Source organism: Stegodyphus dumicola, chromosome 6 (assembly GCF_044657685.1).
Source record: "Stegodyphus dumicola isolate Sdum_Otavi_A_Nest chromosome 6, ASM4465768v1".
Taxonomy (NCBI): domain Eukaryota; kingdom Metazoa; phylum Arthropoda; class Arachnida; order Araneae; family Eresidae; genus Stegodyphus; species Stegodyphus dumicola.
In genome coordinates, this window is record NC_140773.1 from 123,798,396 (window position 1) to 123,810,579 (window position 12,184).

The 12,184-nt window shown below is 31.6% G+C and overlaps 1 protein-coding gene across 6 annotated transcripts in view; it reads left to right on the forward strand.

The window, feature by feature from the left end:
* LOC118190863 (ATPase family gene 2 protein homolog A) overlaps positions 1 to 11,432 on the forward strand; it is a 99,702-nt gene extending 88,270 nt beyond the window's left edge. For 5 of the 6 annotated variants that reach the window (XM_035361648.2, XM_085818884.1, XM_085818886.1 and 2 more), the window contains one exon: positions 11,219 to 11,432. In XM_035361648.2, the coding sequence (XP_035217539.2) occupies positions 11,219 to 11,392 (174 nt within the window). In that variant the 3' untranslated portion in view covers positions 11,393 to 11,432. Of the gene's footprint in view, positions 1 to 11,139 lie in introns of all 6 variants that reach the window. The other variant, XM_085818885.1, reaches the window with a different exon arrangement.
* The last annotated feature ends 752 nt before the right edge of the window (positions 11,433 to 12,184 follow it).

The window sequence follows — 12,184 nt, forward strand, 5'->3', positions numbered from 1 at the left end:
GGAAATTTAGGTTGCTAATTTAATCTTTTACGTATTCTTTTTCTTACATATCCCCCCCTTCAAGAAGAAAAAGGTGTAGCGACAGAGAAAGCCTTTTTAAAGAGAAAGCGTTAAAGCACTAGCAAATGAAAAAAAAAAAAAATAAATCATAAAATTTTGATCCTGTAAAGTATAATTTATAAATATCAATTTTTTAATGTATGAAATTCTTAATTTTTAGGGTCCTATTGAATTTTTCAGCATTTCAGTCCAAAAGTCTTTTTGTTTGACAGTTCACATAATCATAATTCTTCAGGGAAGGTTCTTGTTATCACAGAATATCACATATATATGTCTTGCAAACAACTGCACTGTATCTGTTTCATATTGTTCTGCAACAGCTTTTTAGTGTATTCTCAATTTCATATAACTGTGAACAGCTTTTTTGATCAGCACTATCTAGTTCAAGAATTTTTTCTTAGAATTTGTAGATCTTTTCTGGATTAAATTGATGATGGCATATCATCATTTCTTTCGAATCATTTTTGCTGTTAATTTCTGCTTTTAACCTCTCGAAGCCGGCTGGTACAGCAGTTGTACCAGGAGAACTTTTTCTCAGACGCCGGCATTGGTACAACTGTCGTACCGTCCGTGCCCTCCCCATTTTAGAGAATCGCCTATCTGTAGATCTTTGGGTGGTCCATTGTCGCTGCTCAGAGTAGCCGCTGGCTACGCATTATTTCCCTCTTCTTATCAGTTTGGCTACATTTTGGCAAAAACCGCAGGTTTCGTCTTGCGCCAATATACTTGAAAATTAAATAGAGGCCATCTCTTTCTCAATCTGTCTCATAATTTTAATGCTAATTTTTTTAGTACTGATTTTTGCTATGATTAAAACGTCAGCGATTTTGCACGCTCTTTAAGCTTACCATATTTAATGTTTTTTAATCATAACAAATAAGAATAGATTAATATTTTAGATTTAATGCCCTAGAAAATAGGTGAAACCGCTATTATCGTTTACTTCCTTGTCATACTTATGAATAATAAGATTTTATTTTGACATTTTTTTGTGGAGTGCATAAAACCCATAAGAACTGTTAACTCTTTCAAAGTGCTTCTATTATGCAGGCAATTTTGTCTGATTTATCAGGAAATAAATAAGAGACAATTGTATGCATAATAGTTTTTGTGATTTTCATTCATTCAGTGATTGCTTTCAATGATTTTCATTGATTGTAAATTAAATAAAATCAATTTATCTTTAGACCCTCTTTTAGGATGAGATCTGCCAAAAAGTATTTAAATATCAGTAAAGCTCACGTTACTTCTAAATTGAATGAAAACATCAGTTACGTTTTATAAAATTTCGGCCAGTTTTATTTGCTGAAATTCTTATACTCCTCAAGAGATAAAGGGAATTTAGACAAGTTGATAAAAAAATATCTTTAAAAAAGGTTGTTATTTTGTCTGTAATAAGGTGTATGTCAACTTACTATTAAATGTATGAAAATTAGGATTGGATTATGGAAAAGCACGCGAACGCTATCTGCTTAAGGGGATGGATGCTTTCGTGTAAACCTTTTTAAGAGAAAATTGCTCGCATTTACGTTTCTGGTGGAAAACTCCACATGTAATCAACCCGTTCTTCGGTATTGATTGGATTAATTTTGTTCGCTTACTGAATTACATCAAAGCACACAACAATTACCTGTATAAGGGGAGTTATGCCTTCGCGGAGGACTTTCTAAGAGAAGCTGGCTTGCATTTACGTAACACAAAAACCGTGAATCCAACTATTTATCCGGGATTCAAACCCAAGCGAGCTACAAGTGTTCAGCCACCTTTACCGCTCTACTGAAGAGTGCGTAAAAATATTGATAAAGGAAAAGTATTGAAATAACCGGTTTAATTTACTAACCTACATTTCTCAATCGACAGTACATAAATTACGCATATGAGGGGGATTATTTGTGAATAAATAAACTGTATTGCACTTTTCTCCACTATTTCATATTATGATGGAATTATTGCATTTCAAAGTTATTTCTCATGAATTAATTTTGCTCTTCATGATTTTTGTTATTTTCAAAGAGAAAATTCCACACTTTAAATAAAAAAAATACACGAGAAGATACTTTATGCAAAATTTGGCGTAAACGGTTTTCTTAATTTTGCTTTGAAAATATTCCAGGGTAATCGTTTTCATTACTGAAAGAAATATGAAAAACAGATTTACTACATTGCGTCAACACCCAATATTTCCTTATTCTTTTGAAAACATGAAAGATTACTCTTTCTAAAATAAATTAGAAAATATATTATGTGCAAATAGAATATTCGTTGAAAATGAAATAGACTTCAACTTTTGGATACAACGATGGTTTTAGACGAAATTTCTACCTATGAAAAGAAATTGACGTATAATTAATTCTTCATGAACATTTAAAACTGTTCTCAAAATTCTTTTGATGATTGCACGTATAAGTCACGGATTTTTTTCTCTGCTAACATAAACAAAAGCCAATTTTACAAAGAAAAATTCTCGTTAAAGATATACCTTCTTTGCCTGATTATCCAATGTAATATTTGTTAAAGTTACATGATTAAACGCAATCAATGTATCTCGGATTTTGATTTTTATATTATAATAACAAAATTATCGAAAGAAGCAGGTTTAAATCTCTGTTATTGTTATGTAAAGCTTTATTATTGCTGTAAGTTCATCTCAAAATCTAATTGTATTGAATCTCATTCTAATCATCTAATGGTAATAAATATTATTATTATTATTTCATTAAATTAGTCATTACCATTATTTTATTAATGAAAATATGTTATTAAAAATTGCATTCCAGCCTGCAGACTTACAAATCTAGTCCATATTTACTATATTTTGTTAAATTTTGTTCTCACTTTCTAATTTCTAATACGAAAATACGCGAATATAAATGAAGAGTGAAAACAAAGTTAAAAAATTCACAAATTATTTACGAGATTGATTAGAAATAGTGAGTGAAATATTGCACTATTTATTTAGAACTTCATTTAAATGAAAGCAAAATAATCATTGAAAAAATTGCAAATCTAGCAACCCCTCTACTATGGGACGTAAGCGTCCGACAAACATGTAAATTTTACTTCATCCATGGAGGGGACTAACGACTTTTCTCATTAGGAAAATGTCAAAGAGGGGGCAAAACTGCTTCGGATCGCGCCGGTCTGAAGGCTATATTGTGAGAATTTCGGCCCGGTTTTAGAAAGTTAATACTTTCATTGTCAGGTTTTATGTTCATTATCTCGAAATTGTTGTGAAGACACAACTTATTCTAAAAATGAATCTTTGTAACTTCTGTTACTGATATCTGAAACATAAGCTACAATTTTACAGTTCCTGTGAGGTTTTTTTTTTTTACATAAAAGCCACATTTTCAAAAAAAATTTTTAAGTAATTTTAAGTAACTGTAATTTGTGTGGCCTCTAGTGGAGATATCAACTTACTTGTTCTTTGAAATGCTTGCATTTTCACAAAATTCAATTCTATTCATTATTTAGTGAACATTATTCTGTAATAACACTCGGAAGTTTTTATAATACCCTACAATTAGAGGTTAAATGTTTTGTAGGAATAGACAGTAATATTTTTCAGAGAGACATCAGAGGTGTGTGTGTTTCACAGTTATCTCACTATTGAAGTTCTTTTTCTGTTACATTTAAAAAGTAAATCAATAAAAGTACTATTTTTCATCTGTGAGTTTTTAATGCCATGGTAAATTAGAAGTAAACTTGTGACTCCTTTCAAACACTGAGGTTTTCTGCTTTTGTGAATAATAAGTGTTTCATTTTTAATCTGTGTATAGATACACGCAATATGAATACAGAACTGGATTGAGTTTTGTAACTCAATCCAGTTTTGTCTGTATTCATACGGCATGTATTTATTTAGCAGTCTAATTTAATCTGCTAAAATTAATTTTATCTGCTTATCCACTACATGATGATCCCTATCTTTCATCATGCAGTTTTTGGTGAAACATTTTCGATTTCTCTTTCTCCAGCTTGTGAGATATAATCTCAGTTAATATAAAGTTCTTTTCTAGCCTTTAGCGAATTAGTGAAGGAAGCTGTAGAAATAGAAGTAATTTTTAGCTTTATAGCTTGAAACCATTATAGAAAACAAATTTTAATGTCTGTTGACTTTCTTTTTGGTACTTCGTTGAGACATTCACATTACATACATTTTATTATTAATTCTTCATTGAGGCATATTTTTATTAGTTCTTCATTACTTATAAATTCTTATTTAGGTAAATTACACAATCCTGTTTGGGAAATTCCTGTTCAAGTGTAGTTTTTCTCTTTTTGCGATTACGAAGAACGCTAAAATCTTTTTAAAAATTATCCTATATGTTCAGATTAAAATTGCGTGGCATTTTGAAGTATTGCAATTTAATCACCAAAAAATTTAAAAAAGAAAAAGTGCTTCTTCCAATGATTTATTCAAATTTCAAAATTTACTTTTCTACCCAGCAGAAAGATTACCCTTTGTCTGTTTAGTTGATCTACCTTTTCATGATTACAGACATGACCAATGCTTTCCTTGCTTTTTCTTCAGTTTGTATTTATCACTTTCTTTCCATTCAAAGATCGTTAATGTACAGTAATGATGAGAAGCATTTCATGAACTATATAAATAACTCTGTGTGAATTAAATGTGTCTATCTCAAAATGAAGATTTTGAATGTGGAAACCTGAAAAGATGGGAATACAGAAGTTGTATTTCTATCAGCTAGTATTCAAGAAGGAAACCTCACTCATTTACAGTGTCTCTAGAGGATTGTTTTTTGTTAACCTTAGGATAAATTCTACCTGCCTTAACCCATTCAGGACCAGCGTCGCGTATACGCGATACAACGATTCCATTCCTACCAGCCCAGCGTCCCGTATACGCGATGCAACGATTCTGCTCCTACTTGCCCAGCATACGCGACATTAAAACGGAATGATTTATTTGAATTTTTAAAAGCCAGTAAAATGAGCTAAGTGGTAATTGTTTTCACATAGGTTGATTCATACGACATTTGACCTTCATGTACTGGCATTAGTTTCTATTTTGAGAGATTTATTGAAATAAACAAACTGAAAATCACGGCTCTTTAGAAGTACGCCTGTGAATTAATGGGGCACAGGCGTTTTTGTTTATTTCGTTAGGATTTTTTTTTTGTTTTGTTTTTCTATTTATTTTGAAATTCAACATAAGCTTTCTTGGTTAATTAAAAAGTAACATTACAGCATTATTACAGAAGGGGAAAGACAATCAGCTTTCTCGATGCGTAATGTGTCTTGCTCACATTTCTCAGGAAAGAGCCAGCGTTTTTGTTTTTCTGACTCGGCATGAATGGTCATTATATATAATGACACAGGCATTATATTTGGGATATAATGTATTTACTTTACATATAATGTATAGATTGACATGATCAGTAATGGATATCCCGTCAGTGAGGGTCTTTCCTTGATCACTTTCCGGTCATTGTGGACTCTGTTTTCGATTTAGAGAATAGGAAGTTTTCTAACATAAACCTGATGTCACACAGGGTTTGAGGATGAAATATTTGTGATTGTCTTTTGAAGAAGTTTCAGGACATGTGTTGGGGTTATACTCAGTTTCATTCTGTTAGCCATGCCTAAGAGACCTTACTTAAAAACTTAAAAATTTGTTCAAAATCACCGGACACTCCATCTTTCCGTCTAACTGGAAGACAGTTTCTGAAAATTTACGTTGACGAAAAAGGTAATAAAAGTAGGAGAAGATGAGTTATGTGCGCTAAAATGAAGGAAAACCGAAAGCAAACTACGTATTTTGAGTGCGAAATATGCAATATAGGGACTGTGTGTTGATCCTTGTTTTGAATTATTTCACTCGTGGCAGAATTTTTAAATTGGAATTTAATTACCTACAAGCAATTCTTGTTTAGTTTTCTTTTTTTAAATTTCTTCTCTGTAATTGTTTTCATGTTTATACTACTTATTTCTGTGTGCATAGTAATGATTTTAGTATTTTGCCTGTTTAGTTTAGTTCTATTAATGTGATATTCTTTATATTAATACACATTAAAATTTATTAATGTGATATTTTTTATATTAATACACATTAAAAACAAGTACATTAAATACGCAACTTCAAAAATTGAAGTCATAATATCAAAATGCTGATTTTATACGGTTTTTTTTTTTTATTTTATTTATTTATTTATTTTTTTTTTTGTAAAATTAGCCTTAACTGCTGAAAATGCGCGGGCCGGTGGCGGCGATCCATTTCAGTGGGTCCGGTCCCGTGACTGCGCTTCGTTCTCCCGATGCTGGTCCTTAAGGGGTTAAATCAAGTGCTGACAAAGACTATTGAAAACATTTTCTCACAGGTACAGGGACTGGGGATAGGAAATTTTCAAACTCATTGTATTGAAATATTATGTACCTGGATGATAAAGCCACGCTCCACAATACAGTTGAATGAATGAACTTTGGAAAATTTCAATAGGTACAAATAACATATTCTGGCATTAAAGAATTAGTCTTTAGCCAGTTTGAGTTTTAGTGTCAGAAACGAATTTAATAAATGGAGGTTTTTCTGTTAATTAGTATGTACAGTAAGTACCCACTGATTGTTAAAATCACTTCTGTTCCAAACAGGTTTGAGTCTATTAAGCGGCTGAGTTAAATAAATGGTGATTTGCAAACCATGATAACAGTTTTGAACTTTTATAGTAAAGTAATAACTAATCCATTAATTAAAATCCTAAAATAATTATTAAAAATTAATACTAAAATTAAATTATTTATACAGTTTTCAAATTTATTTTTTTATTTTTTATAAAAGCATTTTAATAATTACATTCTTGATCAAAGTTTATTTCTTACAAACAACTATGTTATCTATTTATTTTACATTGTTCAACAGCAGTTTTTCTACTATATTCTCAATTTCATAAAACTACTAATAACGTTTTTGATCAGCACTTTCAGTTTTTAATTCAGTTCAGGTGTTATTTACATTGTCTCGATAGTGTTGTGAATTGACGCATATTCTGAAAATGAACTCTCATAACTTCCCCCACTGATGTCTGAAACATTAGCTATAGTTTGCAATTCAAGTGAGGGTTCTCCTGCATAAAAGCCACATTTGTAAAACAGTTTTAACTGATTTTAAAGGATTAACCCCTCTCCTTGACCATAATATGCATGGCCTTTAGCAGAATGAACTTATTTATCTTCTTTGAAGTGCACAAAATTTTCACAAAATTGAATATTGTTCATCATTTACTGAATATTGTTTCTAGAATGAAAGTTAGAACTTTTTATAACACCCTAAAATTAATCTTTCATAGTCAGAAGTTGTATTTGCAGGAAGATATAAAGGGTTTTCAAATGAAAAGGTATGAAACGTTGTAACAGCTAAACCAGTTGAAATTTTAATGTGCTGCTTTGGCATAACATAGTGAGATATCTAAGGGTGTGAATGCAATATCTAACATGGTTGTGCACATGTGTGAGTGCCCGCACATGATGCCGGAGGGAAGTAGGCAGTTATGTGCTCTGTCTAACTGATGTGACAGTGTATGTGATGGTATCTTTGCATTCACAATGCAAAATTTGACAATTGAGGAACAGTGGGATGTTATCAGATTTCTGACCATGGAAGGGGTTAAACCGGTCGATATTCATTGCTAGATGATCACCGTATATGGAGCAGACTGTGTGTCCAACAAGTCAGTGAGAAGAGTGGAGTGCCAGTTCCCCTCCTCATACAGCCACCATCCACAACTGCCTGCTTCACTCCAGCGTCATATGCCAGCACTTGTGCATTCGCACAACCATGTTGGATACTATGTCTTTAGATGTCTCACTACATTATGGCAAAGAGGCATATTCAAATTTCAACCGGTTTGGTTGTTATGACGTTTCATACCTTTTCATTTAAAACCCCTTATATTTATGTTTTTACAAAAGAGTTGGGGAATGTGTGTTCTTCACAGTTATCTAAATAGTAATGCTGTTTTTTCATTTTTATTTCACTGTCGCATTTCAAAAGAAAAGAAATAAAAATACAGGGTATCCACAAAGTCCCTAAAAAACTGTAACTGTTTTTTGTTTGGTAATGGAACAACCCAAACCCAAAAGTTTAAACCTTTGGTATTAGTCACTGTTTCATAAGCAAGGATCAAAGCTTTTGTGAGAAGTGTCATACATAAGTTATGCAACCTAGGTATGTGACAACATGATTTCTGGTCTACAGTTCTCCAACTGTAGGCAAATTTAATTAATCAATTTGTCAAGGTAAAATGTTATTGTTTATTCACTGAACAAAACTGGTCTTAAAATCTGGTGGTGTGGTCATGCAGCATACCGTATCAAACATTTACTTTCAGGCTGTCTTGCTTCAGCTTCCCGACATGAGGTTTTGGGAATACCCAAATCCCCATGCTAAGTGTATATTGAACCAAAACAAATTGTTGGGAAAAAACTTTGATGTATGTGTAAAAATACCTCAGAAATTTACATCACTACTACTTACAGGATGCTTACAATAATAGGCTTAATTTGTTGTGTGGCTTTGAGGACATCCTGTACTATTTGTCATCAATGAGATCTTGTTGATATGCCAAGTTAGATGTAAATTCTGGGCTCCTTTCAAACATCGAGGTTTTCTGCTTTTGTCCATAACCACTGTTGTCTTCTCAATTCTTAGGTCCATATTACTTGTTAGTAACATATTAAGTTATTCCTTCAATTTCTTTAATCAACTGCTGTTTTACTTTTAAATATTTTCTGGCAGTGTTCTGCAATGCAGTCCCGTTTCATCTGTATTATAAATTTTGTGTGGTTTATGCTCACTTAGAAGTCCATGTAAAAAGGTTTAGTCAACAACTCTATCAACTTTGAGGGCAAACAGGTAGTACAGGTACCTCTTAATCAGATGCAAAGAAATCTGATTCTTTGCTCCTGATGAAGAGGCACCTGTACCTGTTTGGCCTTGAAACTGATATAGTTCTTGGCTAAATGTTCTCTCTATCCAATCAATCTTCCACTTCATGGTCACAAGCATAACCAATGCCTTCCTTGCTTTTTTTTTTTTTTTTTTTTTACTTTTAAATACTGTTAACATATGATGATTCTTAGAAGCATTTCCTGAAATTTTTTTTTTTCTCTATTCCTATATTTATATTCCTATATTTATAGCTCTTTTCCTATAATTCTTTTTAGTTCTCGACATCTTTATAGAAAAAGTTTTATGAAACCACCTAATAGAGTACAATTTTTTCATTTAATGTAATTTAACCCCCCCCCCCCGGCAAAAAAAAAAAAAAAAAAAAAAAGGCCTAATTTTATTTTTATGGCTTCAGTTATCACATGTTGTGTAAAATAAAAGTTTACACATAAATGAAAGTCTTATCTTATTTCTTCTCCTCCCCAGTACCCGGAAAACATGAGATAACAAGAAGAATGTGTAGAATTATTCTGATGTTATTACAAGCCTTAATAAATAAAAATTATACAAATATGATAAAAATATCCAGTTAGATTAATGATCAAGTATATGTCCAAGCCAAAATAATTAAGAAATACTCACATTTAAATAAAATTTTAAATTTCAAAATGGGTGTCGAACAATAAAAAAAATTAGCTTGCAAGTTACCATTAGTTCTAAATTGAGGCTTCACTAAATGATTTCATTTACTAGTAAAAATGCTTATAAAATCAAATAGTGAAACAATTATTTAAAAATTTTACATACATTAAATATTGTAGAAGTTTATAAATCTGTAAGCAGTCCTAAAATTGGAGATGCAGAGTACATTCATTCTTTGCTTTTGCATAAATCAAGCTGTGGGTCTGGGAAATATGAGCAATTGAAATTCAGTTTATTAATAAAAATATTCACTTATCATCATTTGTAGTGTCAACACTTATTTACAATGTTAAATAAATGTTATTTTTCGTCTTATACAAGCTTTATGTGCAAGTTATATTTTTTATATGAATTTTATTATTTGGTTCATTAGGATTAGGAACTTTGTACATGTTTACAGGGTGTCTTATAAACTTGTGAGAGAGGTGGGATGCATCCAGGCAACTCAATTACATAGCAGTGCAAAGTAAAAAATGCATTTCTGATGTGGCAGATGGCATTGATTTAGGCATTCTGTCAGGGTAACTTCATTTCACACATAGATGCAAAAATATTAGGATGTGTGATTATTCAAATGCAGAGTTAGTCGATATACATCCAGTAAATGGCCACTTAAATGTTATATTTGGCTAAAATTTTGTTAACTGTGGCCTGTTTGATTTATCCTGCCCTATTTGTCTTTTGAAGACATATGAAAATAATGGGGTATGACATTCATTCCCATTGACAGTGTCAAGAAACTGGTCCCATGCATTGCAGTAGCTGCTGGGAAATATGAGACATACTCAGAATTATCCAGAATATTTGGAATTCTGGGCACTTGAGATGTAAGATCTGCATTGCAGCTCATAGAAGGTAACCTCTACTAACCACCTTCTTTGACCTCTGTTACTTTTGTGAATGGAAAAAATTCATATAATGTGGAATCCTTCCATTTCTGGTATTTTCTGTGTATACTATTGATTGTGCATCATTTACGACCATACGCTGCTGTGTGATGCTGAGTCATCTGTGTGCAGTCTAACAAGTTTGTTATTCTAGATGTATAGAATGTGTACTTGTATATATGTGTGGATTATAGTTTATAAAAAAATTATTACTTTCTATAAGGAATTTTCTTGAAATTTTGAAAGAAATTTTATTTAAATTTTCTTTTCTATGTGTTTGTGTGCTCACATACATAATTTGTTTAAATATTGTTATATTTTGTGGTGCTTTCCTGTTACTAATCCTAACTTTTATTCATATGCCTAGATTCCAGTCTTTAAATTACTTCTTATATTTAATTTTCAGCTTTAAAAGAATTATTGAAATCATGCATAAATGTTAAGGAATGCAAATTTTAGCATATTACACATATTTTTTATTTTGAGAGATCTTTGTAAGTGGCTATGATTTGCAATAGTAATAATGTTTTCTGTGGAATTTAACAGTCTTTCCATTTAATCTCATATTAGATTTTTTTTTAGATATTCACCATTTAATGAATTTCCAAGTTTTAGGGGCTCAAATGAGGCATTTTTTTTTTTTTTTTCCGCTTCCTTACAGATTGTGGAATTATGTCACGAAGCTGGTATGTCTCTACTTAAGGAGGATATAACTTCTTCAACTTCACAAGTTACTATGAAGCATTTTCATGAAGCTCTGAACTGTGTTTTACCAAAGACAACTAAAGAAATGATTGAATTTTATGAAAATTATAAAAATAAAGCTTATGTATAATATAGATTATAGCAATAAATATTTTTATAATATGCAGAAACTTTTTTTGTGTATTTTTTAAATTTTGATTTCTTTCAACAGAATAATATTTATTTCAGAGCATCAAGCATAAAAAATTTGCTACCTTTTCATAGGGATTTGATCTCTGGGTTATCCAAATGCTAGCAGAATATGCTATATGAGTTGCAGCAAGTGAGCATGCAATGCAGAAGGTGAAATTCTTTATAATGTGTTGCTGAAAGTTCTGGATTTTTACTGTATGACTATTGCTTATTTCTGAGTGATGGCCTTTTGGAAATCCAAGAATCCTGGAGACTTCCCAGTTAAAAATGTTTGTGGTTAGATAAAATCCAGTCCATAAATCTTCTATTTATACGTTTACTTCATTTAACTGTGAAGTTTTATATACTACATTATTATATTTGTTTAGATAAATGCTACTCTCTCTCTGTATATATATATATATATATAACGGGTGGCCATAATTAAACTGACAGTGCTCACAGTGTTCTGTAGCACGATCTATTTGCGAGAATGACGCCACATTTCGAAGGAAGATTAAACAAGACAGGGGACGAAGGATTCCGCGAAAAAAAATAGTTCCAAAAGTCACCGCTAGGGGAATATTTGGCGCTGTGTAATAGAAAATAGAGTGTTAACAAATGCAAATCAATAGGGAAATTACCTTTTATTTTGCATTCAAATGAGGTTCAATGTGGCACCTGTTGTTGTCGACCACATATTGCATTCTGTGCACAATAGCAGAAAGTAACGTGTCTGCAGGAATCTCCC